Source organism: Cherax quadricarinatus, chromosome 2 (assembly GCF_038502225.1).
Source record: "Cherax quadricarinatus isolate ZL_2023a chromosome 2, ASM3850222v1, whole genome shotgun sequence".
Taxonomy (NCBI): domain Eukaryota; kingdom Metazoa; phylum Arthropoda; class Malacostraca; order Decapoda; family Parastacidae; genus Cherax; species Cherax quadricarinatus.
The window spans coordinates 5,249,216-5,271,715 of NC_091293.1; the positions used below are offsets into that span (position 1 = coordinate 5,249,216).

At 46.4% G+C, this 22,500-nt stretch overlaps 1 protein-coding gene across 1 annotated transcript in view; it reads left to right on the forward strand.

The window, feature by feature from the left end:
• LOC128690178 (cell adhesion molecule Dscam2-like) overlaps positions 1-22,500 on the forward strand; it is a 485,658-nt gene that overhangs the window by 7,438 nt on the left and 455,720 nt on the right. The window contains exon 3 of the mRNA XM_070089455.1: positions 19,551-19,689. Within this exon, the coding sequence (XP_069945556.1) occupies positions 19,551-19,689 (139 nt within the window). The remainder of the gene's footprint in view (positions 1-19,550; positions 19,690-22,500) is intronic.

Here is a 22,500-nt window from a genome sequence, read left to right on the forward strand (position 1 = left end):
CTGCTCATAACAGCTAAGAGCTGTTACCTGCTCATAACAGCTAAGAGCTGTTACCTGCCTCAGCTCATTTCAATGCATTTTTATTGTTATGTAACATACAAATAGAGAACAGGATAAAGTTGGAGCCATCTGTGATAGAGATTTCATTTAGTCAAGTAACTATTTAACCGATGTCATTATCCAGACTCGGGTCATTATAGGTATGAATGGTCTCAGATGAAGTGATGTCCTTGTGAAGGGTAAAGCCAGAATGCAATTGCTGTTTGCTGCCCGTCTTGTTATACAGAAGCAGCACTCTTCTCCATGGCCACGAACTGGAGTGTAAACCCACCCACATTCCTCCGGTGTTCAGTGCTTTGCTGGAATGACAAATTTGTCTTGTCTGTGTCCAAACGAGGGATGAGTCGTCTTGCTCTGTTCGCCGTTTTGTCAAGTATTCGCAGATGAGACAGAGGGGAGGCAGTCCAAGAAAGTGGAGCATACTTAATGTGTCAGCTCTCGTGTATCTCGTTCATAGTCTTCCAGCCACTACTGTCGAACACATGCAAGACACGCGTAAGTGCTATAAACTTCCTGGCCGTCTTGTTTGCGAGATTTACACCGTTATTCTATTCAGTTAGTTTAGCATTAAATTTCACCCCAAGGATATGAGCTTCATCCATGTGTACCAACACTCTCCCATTCATTCTTGCCACTGATCCAGCATTACCATCATGGAGCCTAGAGACCATCATCATTTGTAATTTCTCAAAAGCAAATATAACATGCCACCTTTTTTCCCAGGCTGATATAGCTGTAAGTTGGTGATTGATGTAACTAGGAGCAGATGGAATTTCCTTCCATGATAAGTATATGTCAGAGTACAGTCGTCTGCATATGTACATGATTCCAGGATGAGTTGAAGGTCATAGACGTAGACATTCCATAACAATATCCCAAGAACTCTTCCCTGCGAAACATTGGCACAAATAGAATGTCTTGTTGACCCTGTCCCATTGAGAACCGCTCTTAGAGATCTCTCTTGAAGATAATCACTGAGGAGAGGCATATTGCCATGCTCGGTGCCATGGTGCCATACTCGGTCAAAAGCACCAGCAATATTTAGTGCTACTACACAGTTGGTCTTCGATTCATACAGTCACTGGTACTACACAGGGGAGAAATTTAACAGCAGATCAGCAGCAGAGTTTCCGTTACTGAATTCATAATGACGGTCACAAAGCAGTGAGTAGTAGTCGAAAAACGCCGTCATTTGTCGTGTGATTATTGTCTCAAGAATCTTGCCAGTGACTGACAGTAATGACACCGGACTGTAGTTGCTGATTACCGCTCTGCTCTTCTTTTTGTGAACAGGGACTACATTTGCCTCTTTCCACAGACAAGCCCATTTGCACTGTATTAGGCAGTGCTGATTTTTGCGAGTTAGAGGTGATGCTAGCTGGTCTGAACATCTCATAAATCTTGGGTTCACCTTATCTGGGCACACTGCCTTTTCTTGGGCCAGGGATTTAAGGAAAAGATATACTTCACCCAGTCTTATCATCACTACTGACAACTTTGACACAGTTCTTGCGGCAAAGGAGGTTGGTTTCCTTACTGAACCAGAAGTTGCATCTTGGCAGCAAAGTGTTCAGCAAAGAGGTCAGCTTTCTCCTGACTGTTAGAAGAGACGGTCACATCCTGCGGATTCACAGGTGGAATAATTTCATACGGTGAATAACCTTTCCGGTGCTTGACCAAGGACAACCAGGATTTGGAACCTACCCTGCCTGATGCCAGTTTTTTTTTTTTCGTCAGCTTCCCATCTAGAGATGGCATACTTTTGGGCATCTTCCATCTTGCCAACTAGCTTGCCTGTGCAGGTTCCTGTTGTAGATAGTGGGATACCTCTTATACTTTCCCCAAGCCTTGAAATTAGCATTAGCAGCCTTTAGACCTCAAACGCCGAACCAAGGCTAACGTGAAGTCTTCGTCACATACTGCCGGTGAGATATGTGTTCTTGTAGAAGATTAAGGTTATGTTCAGTGAGGGCACTTGGTGTCAACATCACCTTGGAGAAGAACATTTCAATTGGAGGATGCGATCTCATAGCACATCCATGTTGTGAGTGTAGATCCTTCACCTCGTTCTGTTGGAATATTCAGTGTCGTAAAGACTACCTTGTGGTCTGATGATCCAATATAGCCGAGGGGTTGGCAAGCGACTGTGACTTCAGATAGATCACTCACTACTGGGTCGAGGGAGGAGCCACAGATGTCAGTGAAGAAGTAAAGAAACTTTTTCATGTCAAACACTGCAAGGAGTTCATCAAAATTCCTCTGAGTCATCAATTCCTCAAGAGTCACCTTCATCATAGAGAGTCACCTTCACATCATCAACAGTCACTTTCATCATCAACAGTCACCTTCATCATCAACAGTCACCTTCATCATCAACAGTCACCTTCATCAACAGTCACCTTCATGTCATCAACAGTCACCTACATCATCAACAGTCATCTTCAAATCATCAACAGTCACCTACATCATCAACAGTCACCTTCATGTCATCACCAGTCATCTTCATGTCATCAGCAGTCGCCTTCATCATCAACAGTCACCTTCGTATCATCCTCAGTCACCTTCGTATCATCGATAGTTATCTTCATGTTATCAACAGTCACCTTCATCATCAATAGTCATTTTCACTGGAGGTTCTTTTCCTACGAACATAGCGATTCACCCTAAATATAATAATAATAATAATAATAATAATAATAATAATAATAATAATAATAATAATAATAATAATAATAATAATAATAATAATAATAATAATAATAATTACCCTTCTTGATGTCAGAATCCCGTCACGTTCACTTAACACTTCTGAATGCTACATTTATTACTCATACACTTAACAGTTAGCGCACCTTAATTTTTTTTGTTTTATCATGATGTTAACACATTTCTTTGACTTCCCTTTATTGCTTTTCTAAACTTCGATAAAGAGTCATAAGAAGTGAAAGATGGCGAGGGAGCAACCACTTGGATACAAATATGAAAAAGAGGAGAAGTGAATCTGAATATTTCGTCCTCGAAGATCTGCTAAAGAGGGGCTCTGATTGAGGTCGAAAAAAAACCCTATCTTACCTGTTTATCGTATTTGTGTCCAGGTGGTTTTCCATTTTGCAATTTGCTTTTCACCCCTTTCCTGACTGCTTTAATTTATGTATATTTATAAGTATCTCAGATGGTCTGCCTTAAGAGATCTCAGGATTACCTACCTTGAGGGGGATTTAAAGATTACCTATATTTAGATATTTAAGGGATTAACGACTTTGAATGGTTTAAGGACTGCCTACCTGGAGTCATTTAGAGATTACCTACCTTAATGGGCTTAGGGATTAACTACCTTCAGGGATTTATGGATTACCTTGCCTGAGTTGCGAAGTGAGTGGTCTGGGGAGGAGAGTTGGGCAGGAGACAGAGAGGAAAGAGGATCTCAAACATAACGTCAGATGGCAATCAAACTATTATTCAGATGGTGAGACACACACCTGCACACAGCTGGTGAGACGCACACCTGTACACAGCTGATGAGACAGTCATTCCATTATACAGCTGGTTAGACATTCAGATAAAGCATTACACAGGTGGTGAGACACTCATTATACCAGCTACCAAGACACTCAGACAAACCATTATACACCTGATAAAACAGACCATCCCAAGCTATGTCCAGCTGTATCAGTAGTAGTAGTAACGGTAGTAGAAGTAGTAGTAGAAGTCGTAATGCTACTAGTAGTAGCAGTGTTAGTAGTAGTAGTAGTAGTAGTAGTAGTAGTAGTAGTAGTAGTAGTAGTAGTAGTAGTAGTAGTAGTAGTAGTAGTAGTAGTAGTTGTAGTAGTAGTAGTTGTAGTAGTAGTAGTAGTAGTAATAACAGATGTAGCAGTAGTAGTAGTAATAATGGAAGTAGTAGTAGCAGCAGTAACAATAGTAGAGGTAATAGTAGTAGTAGTAGTAATAGAAAAAGTGGAAGTAGTAGTAATAGTAGTAGTAGTTGAAGTGATAGTAGAAGTAGTAATGTAGTAGTAGTAGCAGCAGCAGCAGCATTAGTAGTAGCAGTAGTAGTAGTAATAGTAGTAATAATAACGGAAGTAGTAGTAATGGTGGTAGTATTAGTAGCAGCAATAGTAATTAATGGTAGTAGTATAAATAGTGGAAGTAGTATTAGTACTGGTAGTAGCAGTAGCAGTATTAGTAGCAGTACTAATAATAGCAGCAGTACTAATAGTAATAGAAGTGGTAGTAAAAGTACTTGTAGTAGTAGTAGAACCTGAAGTAATACTAGTACTGGTAGAAGTAGTAGTAATAGTAGTAGTAGTAGTAGTAGTAGTAGTAGTAGTAGTAGTAGTAGTAGTAGTAGTAGTAGTAGTAGTAGTAGCAGTAGTAGTAGCAGCAGTATTTCTGGCAGTGGAAGACCAAACGCATCTCTCACACCGTCTATTAAATCTCCGGTCACGTTTCCCTATACGTCACTGTGTTCGTTCTCTCACTTTTTCAAGCCCAACACTGTGGCCAGAGTGAATGGTGGGTGGTGTGTAAGCCTCAGCTATCTAGACAGCAATAAAGGTGCGAGAGCCTCACCTATATAGATGGCAATAAAGGTGTGAGCACCTCACTTATCTAGACAGCAATAAAGGTTTGAGAACCTCCTATCTGGATAGCAACAAATGTGTGAAAAGCTCTCCTATCTAGATAGCAATTAAGGTTTGAGAACCTCACGTATCTTGATAGGTATAAGTACTTACAGCACTTCGACGTATCTCGCATCTGCTCGACAGTAGAGGCTGCAAGGTTCTGTACGATGCATAAGTACGCTCACGCCTTCAGTATGCTCCACTTTCTTGGACTGCCTGCCCTCCGTCTCATCTGTGACTTCTCCACAGAAAAGAAAAGAGAGCAAGACGACTCGTCTCTTGCCTGAAACCAGCTTGGACAGATTTGTCATTTCAGCAAAGCTTTCAACACCGGAGGGATGTGGGTGACGTTACTGTTATGTACAAGGCTAATATTGTCAAAGTACCAAATTTGGCTCCACTCTAAGGACAGCGAAAAGTGAGCTTCTACACCACAAGACGGGCAGCAAGCAGCAACTACACTCTGACTGAACTCTTCTCCAGAACATCACTTCATCTGAGATTATTTATTCCCAGGATGACTCGAGTCTGGAACATGTTCGTACACCATAATAACATAGACGAAATAAAGTCGGCTGGACATATGAAATCTCTTATTAATAAAAATGCTTTCAAATGAGCTGATGTACGTAACAGCTCTTAGCTTGTAAATATAGTTAGGAACCTTAACCTAACCTTGTAAAACCTTATATAAAGAGAGAGAGCGAGAGTGTGTAGGTAGGTAATATTCTATGCGACTCTTACGTGATTGTTGTGTTATTTGGCTACCATGTAATGTGGCTGTCATGATGTGTCTGACATGTTGTGTGTCTTAAACGACTGTCCTAAGTGTCATGACGTGTCAAATGTCTTGTCACCCTGTCATGTTATAGGACTGACACGTTTTGACATGCTATGTGATGGGCAGGTAATGTGACTGACAAATTATGTGACCGACAAATTATGTGACTGACAAATTATGTGACCGACAAATTATGTGACTGACAAATTATGTGACTGAGAAATTATGTGACTGACAAATTATGTGACTGACAAATTATGTGACTGACAAATTATGTGACTGACAAATTATGTGACTGACAAATTATGTGACTGACAAATTATGTGACTGACAAATTATGTGACTAACAAATTATGTGACTAACAAATTATGTGACTAACAAATTATGTGACTAACAAATTATGTGACTAACAAACTATGTGACTAACAAATTATGTGACTAACAAATTATGTGACTAACAAATTATGTGACTAACAAATTATGTGACTAACAAATTATGTGACTAACAAATTATGTGACTAACAAATTATGTGACTAACAAATTATGTGACTAACAAATTATGTGACTAACAAATTATGTGACTGACAAATTATGTGACTAACAAATTATGTGACTAACAAATTATGTGACCAACAAATTATGTGACTAACAAATTATGTGACTAACAAATTATGTGACTAACAATTTATGTGACTAACAAATTATGTGACTGACAAATTATGTGACTGACAAATTATGTGACTAACAAATTATGTGACTAACAAATTATGTGACTAACAAATTATGTGACTAACAAATTATGTGACTAACAAATTATGTGACTAACAAATTATGTGACTAACAAATTATGTGACTAACAAACTATGTGACTAACAAATTATGTGACTGACAAATTATGTGACTAACAAATTATGTGACTAACAAATTATGTGACTAACAAATTATGTGACTAACAAATTATGTGACTAACAAATTATGTGACTAACAAATTATGTGACTAACAAATTATGTGACTAATAAATTATGTGACTAACAAATTATGTGACTAACAAATTATGTGACTAACAAATTATGTGACTAACAAATTATGTGTCTAACAAATTATGTGACTAATAAATTATGTGACTAACAAATTATGTGACTAACAAATTATGTGACTAACAAATTATGTGACTAACAAATTATGTGACTAACAAATTATGTGACTAACAAATTATGTGACTAATAACAAATTATGTGACTAACAAATTATGTGACTAACAAATTATGTGACTAACAAATTATGTGACTAACAAATTATGTGACTAACAAATTATGTGACTAACAAATTATGTGACTAACAAATTATGTGACTAACAAATTATGTGACTAACAAATTATGTGACTAACAAATTATGTGACTAACAAATTATGTGACTAACAAATTATGTGACTAACAAATTATGTGACTAACAAATTATGTGACTAACAAATTATGTGACTAACAAATTATGTGACTAACAAATTATGTGACTAACAAATTATGTGACTAACAAATTATGTGACTAACAAATTATGTGACTAACAAATTATGTGACTAACAAATTATGTGACTAACAAATTATGTGACTAACAAATTATGTGACTAACAAATTATGTGACTAACAAATTATGTGACTAACAAATTATGTGACTAACAAATTATGTGACTAACAAATTATGTGACTAACAAATTATGTGACTAACAAATTATGTGACTAACAAATTATGTGACTAACAAATTATGTGACTAACAAATTATGTGACTAACAAATTATGTGACTAACAAATTATGTGACTAACAAATTATGTGACTAACAAATTATGTGACGTGGTGTGATACGACAAAGAAGGAAGAAAACACCAATATCATTTATCTCATAAAACATCGTCGTTTCTTCATGTTTTCGTCTCATTAACAGTGGCAACACACGTAATTAATTCGTTCATTTCGTTTTTAAACATCTCACAATGGAATTAATTTTCTACCTTTCTGGTTATATATTTTCTTCTATATTTTTCCAGTCTGCGTTTAATCTGTGTTTTCCTCTCTTGTTTAGTTTTGTCCCTCGACTAAATCTTGCTGGTTTATTTTAGTGGAAGTTTTTAATATAAATTACCGAGGTGTGTCGAATATATGTTCTAAAATATGGTTTATCTCTTGGTTTAATTTTATTGCTTCGAATATTTCAGGTAATTGAATATTTCAAGACACTGTTTACCATGATAACTGAGAGAGAGAGAGAGAGAGAGAGAGAGAGAGAAAGAGAGAGAGAGAGAGAATCTGGGGTGTAAACAGAGACAGATTAACAATGTGGAACAACAGAAAGAGAACCAAAGTAAAACAAGGACACAGTCAATACAATGCAAGCACACAACTCCTAAACAAAGGAAGAACCACAACGAAACAACGAAAGAACAGCGAAAATGTACAACAACGAACATGATCACGTGACTGTCCTTAAAAAACGGCTTCTCGTTGCCCTCTGGATCACCAAACACAACTCAAAAAAAAATTAAAAAAAAAAAAAGCTTGCGCACAAGAACTCCTCGGGGAAAAAATATGAAAAAAACGCGAAAGCGAGAGAAAGAACGCGAAAGCCTACCAGAACTCGCGGTGAGAGCCCACGTAAAATTCGAAATTAATTCCGCCTGCCTCCCAACGTCAGATGTGTTTGGGGGGTAGGTTACAATAGCAGGTTATTTGACAGACAGACCAGCTGATGTGAAATATTTGCAGAAAACGAGATTAAACGCAATATCTGCGTTTTCTCTCTTTGACATTCGTTTTTTTTTTCTTTACGGGGAAGGGGAGTGGGGGAGGGAATAGGGGTGGTAAGGAGGGGACGTTGTAGCAGCAGCTGGGCAAAACAATCCGGCCCTTTAATAATTTGGAAGCGTTTCGGTTAGTGGAATGGATGGCGGCTTGTTACATTTATTGTGTCTGTCTGTGTCTCTGCAACTGCAGGTATGCATGCTTCATATATATATATATATATATATATATATATATATATATATATATATATATATATATATATATGACTACCACGAGCATCAGCCATTGCAACATTAACACCCCTGACTACCACGAGCATCAGCCATTGGGGGGGGGGGGGGGGAATGACTGATGCCACTGACTCAATTCTCAGGAAGAAATTGGATGTGTTGAGGAGGATGGAAAACTGAATAGGCAATCTTGACACCCATGATGCCTTATACCTTCTCACAGAGTGTTTGAGTCTGCCCAGTTTAAATCTTTCCTAAGATGTGTACCTTCATATGATAACCTTATACTGGATGAATACGACAATATGCTGAGGCAGATTTTTACGATTGTACTCAACCTTACTCTAGAAGATGGGCAGTGAGGTCAAGCTACACTTTCAATCACACTGAGAGGCATTGGTGTTCGCAGGGCATCACAGAGTGACTACCTGCTTTCCTGTCCTCTTGTACTGCATCCAGTGGACTTGTAGCAGTGATTTTTCCTACACAGAATCAGGAACAAGGAGATAATATAACGACATTAAGTAGGGACCATCTGCAGATTCTCCACAAAAGTCACAAAACTCCCATATTACTGAATCTAAGTTCAGCATTAGAAAATCCCCGACTGTGACAGTGCACAGATACCAGTACAAATTAGGTCAGAAGCTATAGCTCAGGACCTGAGTTTCTCAGAGTGTCTAAGAGACACACAGCCTCAGTACAATGTCGAAAATCACTAAGTCTAGGCTATGTCCTGTGAACAGAGTTACACAGAAGCAACAACAAGAAAGCTACAGAGACGATCTTCCAACAAGGGCCCACAAGGTAGAGCTGTGGGACCTCTTGTTAGAAGCAACGTCCAACAGACAATCCCCTAGCACAGGCCAGGCAGACTACTCTCCAGGTGAGGTGTGATCATCCCCCCTGATCACGTGACTCCGTGGACTACTGCTGCCCAGCAACACAGAATCCGGCAGCGAAACAAGCAATGAGCGGAGCGATAGTTAGACAATGTTGTCAGCTATTTAACACTCGAACTATGAGCACTGAATAATATATAAATGTTACATCCCACCTAATAATTTAACTAAGTCAAATAATAATATAAAGCAATATATTTACGATTTAGCTAATATCGCAAATATAAGTAATATAAAATTATATGAACAGGTATTATACATTATATACATTGTGACTCATTCAGGGGTCGCAATAGATCCCAACACTGATCATTGTGGCACACCACTCTTTTGAGGTCCCTATTTGAGTTTTTCCCCATTAATGTCTGTCAGTCAGCCATGCCTCGACCCAGGAGATAATTTTTCTTATACCATGTGCTGCTGCATTTTAATCAGTTTCCAGTGTGTAGCTTCATCAAAGGTTGTATGAAGTCCATATACACAATATCGTGCTCGTTATCTTGTTCTACCACCTTGAAAACCATAGTGAAAATGGTTGGTAAATTCGTAGAGCAAGAAGTCCATTTGTAAATCCGTGCTGAGAGTGAGTGGCCAAATTATATATATTTAAGTGCAGTTACGAACTGTAAAAGAAGTTATTGATTCCACCAATTTTCCCACATTTAACAAGTGGGAATCCGACTGTCTAATTAAAACAAAGCATCACGAAGGTCACAGATAGATACGGACGTTATGTGATTTCTGCCCAGTGCTCTGAATATCCAAGCGAAAAGATTCAACCAAGCGCTGGTAAACGACTAGTCTATAATATGAACCTAAGGACCTGTCTTCCACTTAGTAAATGGATATCACATTTACTATTTTCCATTTATCAGGTACGATACCTATTTATAGTGGTGTGTTGAAGAAAACAGAGCTATTAGTTTGGTAAGATCGTCCTAACATTCCTTTAGAACCCATGAAAACAGTTCATCAGACCCAGTGACTTGCTTGGCTTCTGTCTGTCTGGTTGTTTGAAGACCATATTACTAGTGACTTTGATATTACGTATTTTATTTTCATCTTGTCTAGAATAATTATCGAGTTCAGGAATTTTGTTTGTATCCTTTTGCATTTTTGTAACTAACAAATTTACCCTAGTTACATATAAATGGTCTTACCTTTTCCCGGATATTATTCCAATATACCCGGAAGAAACTCTTAGGACTGGTCTTTAACTGCCTCACACCTTGGATTTCATATTCTCCACTGTCTTCTTTTCATTCTATTTTTTCTTTCTTAAAGTGAAAACAGTGTTCAGTATGGTGATCCTTTTCTATTGACTGGCCTGTAAATGCATTTCTTTTCACCCAAGAGATGTTTGAATTTATTATTTTTTTTCTATTTAGGGTCATACCTTTGATGTACCTTTGGGTATATCAAAGGAATGACCCTAAATGTTATTGATGTTCAAATGAAATTCTGTAATTGGGAATATATGCAGCTTGGACAGCATATTCTAAGCTTTGTAAAATGTTTTATTAGGAACCATCACCACCTTGTATTGGGTCTCCCTGACAACAGTCCCTATTCAGGGTACCTCAGTCTACACTACTCAGGTCATCTCTTAATCCAACAAAATCTGCTGCGCGAAAATTACGGACCTTAACTCTGTTAACGTTATTAAAGTAATTCCATGAGATATTAAAACTAAGTGATTTGTGTTCGCTTTTATTAAGCTTTTCACTAACTTCAAGATTATATACCGGAGTATTTCATAAAAGTTACTAGACTTTAGATTACCTCTTAAATTGTTACAATCGATTTGGCTAAAGTTGAAATCTGTTAAAACTACAATTTCGTTTCTTGACGCCTAAGCAGTTTCCTCCTAAAGAAGTAAAATCAGCAGTAATTCACACACTCAAAAATAAAAAAATCACAAATCGGAGAGGAAACTTTATTCGACGTTTCGGTCCATCTTAGACCATTATCGAGACGTATCGGTCATTTCTGAAATATTAAGAGAATTGTGTATTTGTAAGTTAGAATAAATTTATCTACACTCGCCATAACCGAGCCACGGAGAGATGAATTGTAGATTTGTAGGTTAAAAAAAAAAAACATTTTTCCCACATCCGGCAGAGAAGAGAATTGTGGGTTTGCGGGTTTTCCTCTGTATTGTGGTTAATTCAAATCGATATTGTCAGAGTTTTTTTTTTAAGAGACGAAGAAAAAAGGTATTCCAACTTACAGCATCAAAGGGAACAATTTGCGTAACAAATTTATTCAAATTTCCTCATTAGCATGAAAAGGTATGATAGAGAGTCATTTACAGACATTGTTTATCTAGAGTTAAAGGACTCATTCAGTCAGTTATCATAGTTAAAGTTTAGAGTTAAAGGACTCATTCAGTCAGTTATCATAGTTAAAGTTATTCAGTCAAATATTTTAGTTAAAGGTCTTTAGATTTCAAAAAATTAGTTAGCCAATTGCAGTGGACCCCCGCATAACGATTACCTCCGAATGCGACCAATTATGTAAGTGTATTTATGTAAGTGCGTTTGTACGTGTATGTTTGGGGGTCTGAAATGGACTAATCTACTTCACAATATTCCTTATGGGAATAAATTCGCTCAGTACTAGCACCTGAACATACTTCTGGAGTGAAAAAATATCGTTAACCGGGGGTCCACTGTATTATATAAATTATTGTGGATGAGATATATCTGTATGGGATAGTGAGAAACATTTCTTACCTTCCACCTTCGCCTGCTTCTCACTTTCAAGAATCACAACAACAGTGTCATTATCACATCTGCGAGGAAAATGATAGGATGGATAATGAAAGCCTTTAAAACGAGGAAAGCCAAGCCAGTGATGACACTCTTTAAGACACTTGTTCTATCTAGGCTGAAATGCTGCTGTACACTAACAGCAACGTTTACGACTGGCGAAATTGCATATCTAGAGAATGTTCGGAGAACCTTCAATGCACGTGTAAGTTCAGTCACGTCCGTTAATTACTGGGAACGTTTGAAGTTACTTTACCTGTACTCCTTCGAAGGATTGGTCGTAATTCTGCGAAGAGAAATCACCACTTACAAAAGCAAGAGATCAGACTGTGCAACATACACTCACTGAAAAGCAGGAGTGCCGTGAGTACACTGAAAGACACCATACCAAGTGTAATGGGTTCGAGACTGTTCAACAGACTCCCACTGTACATTAGGGAGATCACCACCAGACTCCTTGTTGTCTTCATAAGGGTACTGAAGACGGTCTTAAAATTAGCGGCTTACCAGCTGCGCTGTGGTTCCCACGTTGGACTGCGAGCGGCCAGCAATAACAGTGTAGTTGACCAGGCCCTGATCCACCGGGAGTCCTGGTCATGGACCGGGCAGCGGGGGCGCTGACCTCTCAAAGCACTCTGCAGGTAGAGTCCCCTCTAACTATCTCCCTTCCTCTCATTCCTATACCCCTCCCTCTCCTCCCTATACCCCATCCTCTCCCTATCCCTCCTATCCCCTCCTTGTTCCTCCTATTTCCCTCTCTCCCACCTATCCCCCTCCCTCTCTCCTCCTTACCAATTTTCACCCGCGATTCCCTTCAATCCCCACCTCTTCCTCTCCCTTACCATTCCCTACATCCTACAGAAATCCCAACCTCCTAACATCCACCTACTCTTCCCTCCTAGCTCCCTCCTACCCCTCCTCCTACCCCTCCTCCTACCCCTCCTCCTACCCCTCCACCTACACCTCTTCCAACCACCCCTCTCCTCCCCTCCCACCCCCAACCTCCCCCCTCACCCCCTCCTTTCAACAAATACATGAGGTGCATAAATTTATTTCACTATCTATTCAACTTAGCTCGGAATTTCATGGGAATTTTTGGTCGACTGATGTTTTGTATGTAGATGTAGTGGTGCCCTCCCTGCTGCCTTCCCTCCCTGCTGCCCTCCCTCCCTGCTGCCCTCCCTCCCTGCTGCCCTCCCTCCCTGCTGCCCTCCCTCCCTGCTGCCCTCCCTCCCTGCTGCCCTCCCTCCCTGCTGCCCTCCCTCCCTGCTGCCCTCCCTCCCTGCTGCCCTCCCTCCCTCCTGCCCTCCCTCCCTGTTGCCCTCCCTCCCTGTTGCCCTCCCTCCCTGCTGCCCTCCCTCCCTCCTGCCGTCCCTCCCTGCTGCCCTCCCTCCCTGCTGCCCTCCCTCCCTGCTGCCTTCCCTCCCTGCTGCCCTCCCTCCCTGCTGCCTTCCCTCCCAGCTGCCTTCCCTCCCTGCTGCCCTCCCTCCCTGCTGCCCTCCCTCCCTGCTGCCCTCCCTCCCTGCTGCCTTCCCTCCCTGCTGCCCTCCCTCCCTGCTGCCCTCCCTCCCTGCTGCCCTCCCTCCCTGCTGCCCTCCCTCCCTGTTGCCCTCCCTCCCTCCTGCCCTCCCTCCATGCTGCCCTCCCTCCCTGCTGCCTTCCCTCCCTACTGCCCTCCCTCCCTGCTGCCCTCCCTCCCTGCTGCCCTCCCTCCCTGCTGCCCTCCCTCCCTGCTGCCCTCCCTCCCTGCTGCCCTCCCTCCCTGCTGCCCTCCCTCCCTGCTGCCCTCCCTCCCTGCAGCCCTCCCTCCCTGCTGCTCTCCCTCCCTGCTGCCCTCCCTCCCTGCTGCCCTCCCTCCCTCCCTTCCTGTTGCCCTCCTTCCCTGCTGCCCTCCCTCCCTCCAGCCCTCCCTCCCTCCTGCCCTCCCTCCCTCCTGCCCTCCCTCCTGTCCTCCCTCCCTGCTGAACTCCCTCCCTCCTGCCCTCCCTCCCTCTTGCCCTCCATCCCTACTTCCCTCCCTCCCTCCTGCCCTCCATCCCTCCTGCCCTCCCTCCCTTCTGCCCTCCCTCCCTGCTGCCCTCCCTCACTGCTGCCCTCCCTCCCTCCTGCCCTCCCTCCCTCCTGCCCTCTCTCCCTCCTGTCCTTCCTCCTCCCTCCTGCCCTCCCTCCCTCCTGCCCTCCCTCTCTCCTGCCCTCTCTCCCTCCTGCCCTCCCTCCCTCCTGTCCTCCCTCCCTGCTGAACTCCCTCCCTCCTGCCCTCCCTCCCTCTTGCCCTCCATCCCTACTGCCCTCCCTCCCTCCTGCCCTCCCTCCCTCCTGCCCTCCCTCCCTTCTGCCCTCCCTCCCTGCTGCCCTCCCTCACTGCTGCCCTCCCTCCCTCCTGCCCTCCCTCCCACCTGCCCTCCCTCCCTCCTGTCCTCCCTCCCTCCTGCCCTCCCTCCCTTCTGCCCTCCCTCCCTGCTGCCCTCCCTCCCTGCTGCCCTCCCTCCCTCCTGCCCTCCTTCCCTCCTGCCCTCCCTCCCTCCTGTCCTCCCTCCCTCTTTCCTGCACTCCCTCCCTCCTGTCCTCCCTCCCTGCTGCCCTCCCTCCCTCCTGCCCTCCCTCCCTCTTGCCTTCCCTCTCTACTGCCCTCCCTCCCTCCTGCCCTCCCTCCCTCCTGCCCTCCTTTCCTCCTGCCCTCCCTCCCTTCTGCCTTCCCTCCCTGCTGCCCTCCCTCCTTCCTGCCCTCCCTCCCTTCTGCCCTCCCTCCCTGCTGCCCTCCATCCCTCCTGCCCTCCCTCCCTCCTGCACTCCCTCCCTCCTGCCCTCCCCTCCCTCCCTCCCTCCTGCCCTCCCTCTCTCCTGCCCTCCCTTCCTCCTCCCCTCCGTCCCTGCTGCCCTCCCTCCCTCCTGCCCTCTCTCCCTCCTGCTTTCCCTTCCTCCTGCCCTCCCTCCCTCCTGCCCTCCCTCCCTCCTGTCCTCCCTCCCTCTTGCCCTCCCTCCCTCCCTCCTGCCCTCCCTCCCTCCTGCCCTCCCTCCCTGCTGCACTCCCTCCCTCCTGCCCTCCCTCCCTGCCTCCTGCCCTCCCTCCCTCCTGCTTGCCCTCTCTCCCTCCTGCTTGACCTCCCTCCCTGCAGCTTGCCCTCCCTCCCTCCTCCCCTTCCTCCCTCCTGCCCTCCCTCCCTCCTGCTCTCCCACCCTCCTGCCCTCCCTCTCTCCTTCCTGCCCTCCCTTCCTCCAGCCCTTCCTCCCTTCCTCCTGCCCTCCCTCCCTCCTGCCCTCCCTCACTCCCTCCGGCCCTCCCTCCCTCCCTCCTGCCCTCCCTCCCTCCCTCCTGCCCTCCCTCACTCCCTCCTGCCCTCCCTCCCTCCCTCCCTCCCTCCCTCACTCCCTCCTGCCCTCCCTCCCTCACTCCTGCCCTCCCTCCCTCCTGCCCTCCCTCCCTCCTGCCCTCCCTCCCCTCCCTCCTGCCCTCCCTCCCTCCTGCCCTCCCTCCCTCCCGTCCTCCCTCTCTCCTGCCCTCCCTCCCTCCTGCCCTCTCTCCTTCCTGCCCTTCCTCTCTCTTGCCCTCCCTCCCTCCCTCCTGCCATCCCTCCTTCCTGCCCTTCCTCTCTCTTGCCCTCCCTCCCTCCTGCCCTCTTTCCTTCCCTCCTGCCCTCCCTCCCTCCCTCCCTCCTGCCCTCTTTCCTTCCCTCCTGCCCTCCCTCCCTCTCTCCCTCCTGCTCTCTCTCCTGCCCTCCCTCTCTCCCTCCTGCCCTTCCTCCTGCCCTCCCTCCCTCCTGTTCTTCCTCCCTCCATCCTGCCCTCCATCCCTCCCTCCTGCCCTCCCTCCCTTCCCTCCTGCCCTCCCTCTCTCCTGCCCTCCCTCCCTCCTGCCCTCCCTCCTTCCTGCCCTTCCTCTCTCTTGCCCTCCCTCCTTCCCTCTTTCCTTCCCTCCTGCCCTCCCTCCCTCCTGCCCTCTCTCCCTCCCTCGTGCCCTCCCTCCCTCCCTCCCTCCCTCCTGCCCTCTCTCCTGCCCTCCCTCTCTCCCTCCTGCCCTCCCTCCTGCCCTCCCTCCGGCCCTCCCTCCCTCCTGTTCTTCCTCCCTCCATCCTGCCCTCCATCCCTCCCTCTTGCCCTCCCACCCTCCAGCCCTCACTCCATCCCTCCTGCCATCCCTTCTTCCTGCCCTCCCTACCTCCTGCCCTCCCTCCCTCCCTCCTGCCCTCTCTCCCTCCCTCCCTCCCTCCCTCCTGCTCTCCCTCCCTCCTGCCCTCCCTCCCTCCTGCCCTCCCTCCCTCCTGTCCTCCCTCTCTCCTGCCCTCACTCCCTCCTGCCCTCCCTCCCTCCCTCCCTCCTGCCCTCCCTCCTGCCCTCCCTCCTTCCTGCCCGTCCTCTCTCTTGCCCTCCCTCCCTCCCTCCCTCCTGCCCTCTCTACTTCTCTCCTGCCCTCCCTCTCTCTTACCCTCCCTCCCTCCTGCCCTCTCTCCCTCCTGCCTTCCCTCCCTTCCTCCTGCTCTCCCTACCTCCTGCCCTCCATTTCTCCCTCCTGCCCTCCCTCCCTCACTCCTGCCCTCCCTTCCTCCTGCCCTTCCTCTTCTCCCGCCTGCCCTCCCTCCCTCCTGCCCTCCCTCCCTCTTGTCCTCCCTCTCTCCTGCCCTCTTTCCCTCCTGTCCTCCCTCCCTCCTGCCCTCCCTCCATCCCTCCTGCCCTCCCTCCTTCCTTCCCTCTTTTCTTCCCTCCTGCCCTCCCTCTCTCCTGCCCTCCCTCCCTTTTGCCTCTCTCCGTCCTGCCCTTCTTCCCTCCCTCCCTCCTGCCCTCTCTCCCTCCTGCCCTCCTTCCCTCCTGCACTCCTTCCCTCCCTTCCTCCTGCTCTCCCTCCCTCCTGCCAACCCTCCCTCCTGCCCTCTCTCTCTACTGCCCTCTTTCTTGCCCTCCCTCCCTCCTGCCCTCCCTCGCTCCTGCCCTCCCTCCTAAAGGCGGGCAGTAGGGAGGTATTCCCTCCTGCCTTACCTTCGTCCTCCCTTCCCTCCTGCCTTCTCTCCTACCCTCCCTCCCTTCTGAACTCTCTTTTTCCCTCCCCCCCCCTGCCTTCCCTCCTGCCCTCCTTACTGCCCTCCCTCTTGCATCCCCTCCTGCCCTCCGTCCTGCCTTCCCTCCTGCACTCTCTCGTGCCTTTTCTCCTTCCCTCCCTTCCTCCTGCCCTCCCTCCTGCCCTCCCTCGTGCCCTCTTTCCTGCCCTCTCTCCTGCCCTCTTTTCTTCCTGTCCTTCCTCCTTCCTTTCCTCCCTCCCTCTAGCCCTCCATTCCGCAATCCCTCCTGCCCTCCCTCCTGCCCTTCCTCCTGCCCTCTCTTCTGCCCTTCCTTATGCCCTTCCTCCTGCCCTTCCTCCTGCCCTCCTTCCTGCCCTCCCTCCTGCCCACCCTCCTGCCCTCTCTTCTGCCCTTCCTCCTGCCCTTCCTCCTGCTTACCTCCCTCCCTCCTGCTCTCCCTCCTACCCTCGCTCCTGCCCTCCCTCCTGCCCTCCCTTCTGCCCTCTCCCCTGCCCTCCCTCTAGCTCTCCATTCTGCAATCCTTCCTGCCCTTCCTCCAGCCCTCCCTCCTGCCCTTCCTCCTGCGCTCCACTTTGCCCTCCCTCTTGCCCTCCCGCCTGCCCTCCCTCCTGCCCTTCCTCCTGCCCTCTCTCCTGCCCTCCCTCCAGCCCTCACTCCTGTCCTTCCTCCTGCCCTCCATTTTGCCCTCCCTCTTTCCCTCCTTCCTGGCCTCTCTCCTTCGTTCCCTCCCTTCTGCTCTACCTCCTGCCCTCTCTCTTGCCATCCCTCCTGCCCTCCCTCCTGTCATCTCTCCTGCCCTTTCTCTTGCCCTCCCTCCTGCCCTCTCTCCTGCCCTCCCTTCTGCCCTCTCTCCTGCCCTCCCTCCTGCCCTCTCTCTTGCCCTTCCTCCTCCCCCGTTTCTTCCTACTGCCTTCTCTCCTGCCCTCCTTTCTGCACTTCCTTCCTTCCTACTACCCTCCCTATTTTCTTTCTCCCTGTCTTCATGACACACTCTGAGAGCCCTTGCCAGCACCTGCCCACCAGGGCAGCTATCCATCCCTCCCTTCCCACTGGCGAAGCCCTCAATATGTCCGCCCTGAATTCCATGCTGAATCGTTGATTTCACGAGCGTGGGAGGGAGGTAAGGGGAGTATAGAAGGAAGGGAGGGAAGGGAGAGTGAAAGAAGGAATGAGGGAGGGAGGGCGAGAGAGAAGGGGGAGTGAAGGAAGGAGGTAGGGAGAGAGGGAGAGAGGGAGGTAATGGGACCACATAGTTGGGAAAAATGATGTAGATTGTTGATCTACTGACAAAAAAAGAAATGTTGGTTAGTGAAGAAATTCTCCGGGTTTTTATGTTTGTCCAAAATTCAATGAATAATTTGTGGTTCGCTTTTGTGGCCGCCGATGTTCCGCTACATGTAAACTGCCATATTTGTCCAGCATACAGGAATTAAAATTTATTGTATTGTTAATTTGAAGGCTCTGTAGAGGTCAGAGTGACCTTTGACCCCGGTGAGAAGGCACCTGACCCCGCCTTGCCAGGCCACCAGGTGAGCAGGCACCTGACCCTACCTTGCCAGGTCACCCGGTGAGCAGGCACCTGACCCCACCTTGCCAGGTCACCCGGTGAGCAGGCACCTGACCCCTCCTTGCCAGGTCACCCGGTGAGCAGGCACCTGACCCCACCTTGCCAGGTCACCCGGTGAGCAGGCACCTGACCCCGCCTTGCCAGGTCACCAGGTGAGCAGGCACTTGACCCCGCCTTGCCAGGCCACCCGGTGAGCAGGCACCTGACCCCGCCTTGCCAGGTCACCCGGTGAGCAGGCACCTGACCCCTCCTTGCCAGGTCACCCGGTGAGCAGGCACCTGACCCCACCTTGCCAGGTCACCCGGTGAGCAGGCACCTGACCCCACCTTGCCAGGCCACTCGGTGAGCAGGCACCTGACCCCCACCTTGATAGGTCACCCGGTGAGCAGGCACCTGACCCCACTTTGCTTTGCCAGGCCACCCGGTGAGCAGGCACCTGACCCCACCTTGCCAGGCCACCTAGTGAGCAGGCACCTGTCCGCACCTTGCCAGGTCACCCGGTGAGCAGGCACCTGACCCCACCTTGCCAGGCCACTCGGTGAGCAGGCACCTGACCCCACCTTGCCAGGCCACCTGGTGAGCAGGCACCTGACCCCACCTTGCCAGGCCACCCGGTGAGCAGGCACCTGACCCCCACCTTGCCAGGTCACTCGGTGAGCAGGTACCTGACCCCACCTTGCCAGACCACCCGGTAAGCAGGCACCTGACCCCACCTTGCCAGGGCACCCAACACCCCTGTGGGCTGACTTTCTAGGGCCCGAATAAACCTCTTTATCCGCTGAGTTGACCTGTGGCCGTTCTAACAGGTGCTGGCCAACGGTACGCTGCTGTTCCTGCCGTTCTCCAGTGAGGCGTTCAGGGGAGCGGTACACTCCACGGCGTACCGCTGCAGGGCGTCGTCTGCGGCAGGTACAGTGCTCTCCAGGGACACCCACGTCAGAGCAGGTACGTCTCTATGTCTGTCTCTCTCTCACTACAAATATCTTTGTAACTGAGATCTTCATTAATATTGACCCAAAATTGCCCTCAGTCAATAAACTCACTAACAGTATGAAAAGAACCATTACTGAATGTATTACTCATATTTTCCCCTCAAGAATATTTTTCTCTCTTATGAGGAAGATTGTCCTTGATTAGCACTAGATTCTCACACTTTCATGGTCAAGTGGGTGAGACGTCTTCCTTCATAAGTCAAGCAGGTTGTAAAAGAAACTTTAAAATGCTGTGAGCAAGGGGCTAGTAACCTCTTCTGCATAAAGTGCTGAAAAGACAAGAAAATTTTTAAGATGAGTTACTTGAATGTGCGTTGATGGAGTGAAAGTATTGATGTTGAATGTTATGAATGAAAATAAGCTGGATCTCCTAGCGCTAACCGAGACCAAGGTAAAGGGGACAGGAGAAATTCAGTGGTAAGAAGTGAAATGGTATGTCAGGTAAGTCTGAGAGAATCAGAGCTAAGGAAGGAGTAATAATATTATTAAGTGTTCAGTTACGGAAAAGTAAGAGGAAATATTTGAGTATAATTTCAAGAATTACGAGGGATTAAAATAAAGGAGGAATGTTAGAAATGTATAATAGAAAATGTTTATGCACCTGGGAAAGAGAGAAGTGTAGAGTAGACAGATATTGAGAGATTTTAAGCTAATGTAGAAATTGTTGTGGGGAATATTAAGGTTAATTTAAGAGTAACTGCTGTAGAGGTTATAGTAGATATGTTTGAAGTGCTGGGGAAAAATTATGAAGGAGGGTCTCTCATCTCACTATGTATAGGAAGAGGTTTTCATTAAGTGTTAGTCATAGTGAAGGAGGCAGATGGAGTTCAAGAAGAACGTCATCAGTAGCTAAGACAAAAGTGAAAGTTTTATAAAATAAAGGAGATAATTAAAGCGAGATATAAACAAATATTGGGAAAAAGATAGATTGTAGGCTCGACCGAGTACAATGCGGAGGAGGTCGAGGGAGTAAGGGGTAGATTTAAAACTTTATTTATATGCAACAGACATTTGTGAATATAGAGGAGTGATTGGTGGAATGACGAGGTAAAGAGAGTTGTGAGGAACAACAAGTTGCTTTATCAAATGTTTTCTCAATATAGAAGTGATACATGGAAAGTGAAGTATTTGGAAAGTAAACCAAACGTTAAAAGATTGATGAGGGATGGTGAAAGTGAGTGACGATTTATCAACAAATTTGCTGAAAATAGTAAAAGGTTTTGGAGTAAAGACATAAGTTCAGAGAGCCTTGAAAACAAAGGGATTTAATATATAAAAAAAAAGAGAGGAGTCATTAAGTGGGGAGATGGACGAAGTGGAGAAATGGGTGGAATATTTTGAGAAATTCTTTAATATTGAGAGGGAGGCAGTGATTTCTTGCATTAAACAGGGAGGTTTAACATTTTTTAGGAGTGAGAAAGAACCAGGTGTGTATCGGAGATGAGTGAGGCAGAGAATAGAATAAAAGGGAGTAAAGCAGCTGAATATTCATGTGGAATATTCCGGATACCAAGGAATAGTCATAATAAGTGATTTTTAGGATTGTTGTAGGCACTATTTAGTATGGTGGGAAGGGATTCATCTCAGCACTATCTAAACTAACCTTCTAGAACGTTCCTGGACGTACGCTACTTTAGGTTGACAATAAGCACAACTGAATCATTTATTAACACGATAGTTTACATATAACTTCAGTGTTTTGTATGTGTATTATCCCTTTGTTCAATGTAATCTCTTATGGCACATGACTTGTTGACGGTGATTATCTTAGGGCTGCCTATTACTTTTCCATATTATTCAGTAAATTGATTTCTGTAAACCTCGGAGGCACCCCGCTACCCACCCAACCCCACGTGGAGACGGTGGGGGGGGGGATGAGGGGATAGAATGTGTTGGTGAGGGGACGCAGCCTGACCACCATTTCTGAGACTGAACAGGACGGTGTCACCACGCGCGACCTTTCTCTAAGGAGAGCTCCCCTCAATCTACCTGCTGCTCTTAGATAAAAGGACACAAGTGCAACTAATGTGACATTTTATTGTGGCAACATTTCGCTCTCCAGGACCTTATCAAGCCGTTACAAACTATATGCATGGTCGAGCACCGACAAAATTGAGGTTCTTTCTTAGCCCGAGCTAGGACAGAGTGTGGAAAATAGGCACGTGAAACCATAAAGTGCATATACTCATTTAAACAAACATGAAAGAAACATCAGCGACCACAGAAGGAAAAAAATGTAGATTATAGTGCCAAGTGGAGAGTGCCCAGCTTAGAATATGGTGGAAATAGGCCTAACTAGCGAATCATTGCCAGGTGTCGACAGAAAGTGAAAAATAAACAAGTAGATATTGAACTATTGTATAAATAATAGAAAGTAATATAGCGAGTGATAATGATATGTATGCGCAGTGTTATAGTGAACTTTGTAACAGAGTAATCTAAATTAATCCCCAGTATAATACATGGTGTAAATATGGGAATTACAGGCGAGTGGCAATAGGAATTATTGCCAGATGTCGTCAGAGAAGTGAGAAGTGGAGATACACAACCATTTGAGTATTAAACTAGAGTTATTTTTTTTATTTTATTAACACATCGGCCGATTCCCACCAAGGCAGGGTGGCCCGAAAAAGAAAAACTTTCATCATTCACTCTATCACTGTCTTGCCAGAAGGATGCTTTACACTACAGTTTTTAAACTGCAACATTAACACCCCTCCTTCAGAGTGCAGGCACTGTACTTCCCATCTCCAGGACTCAAGTC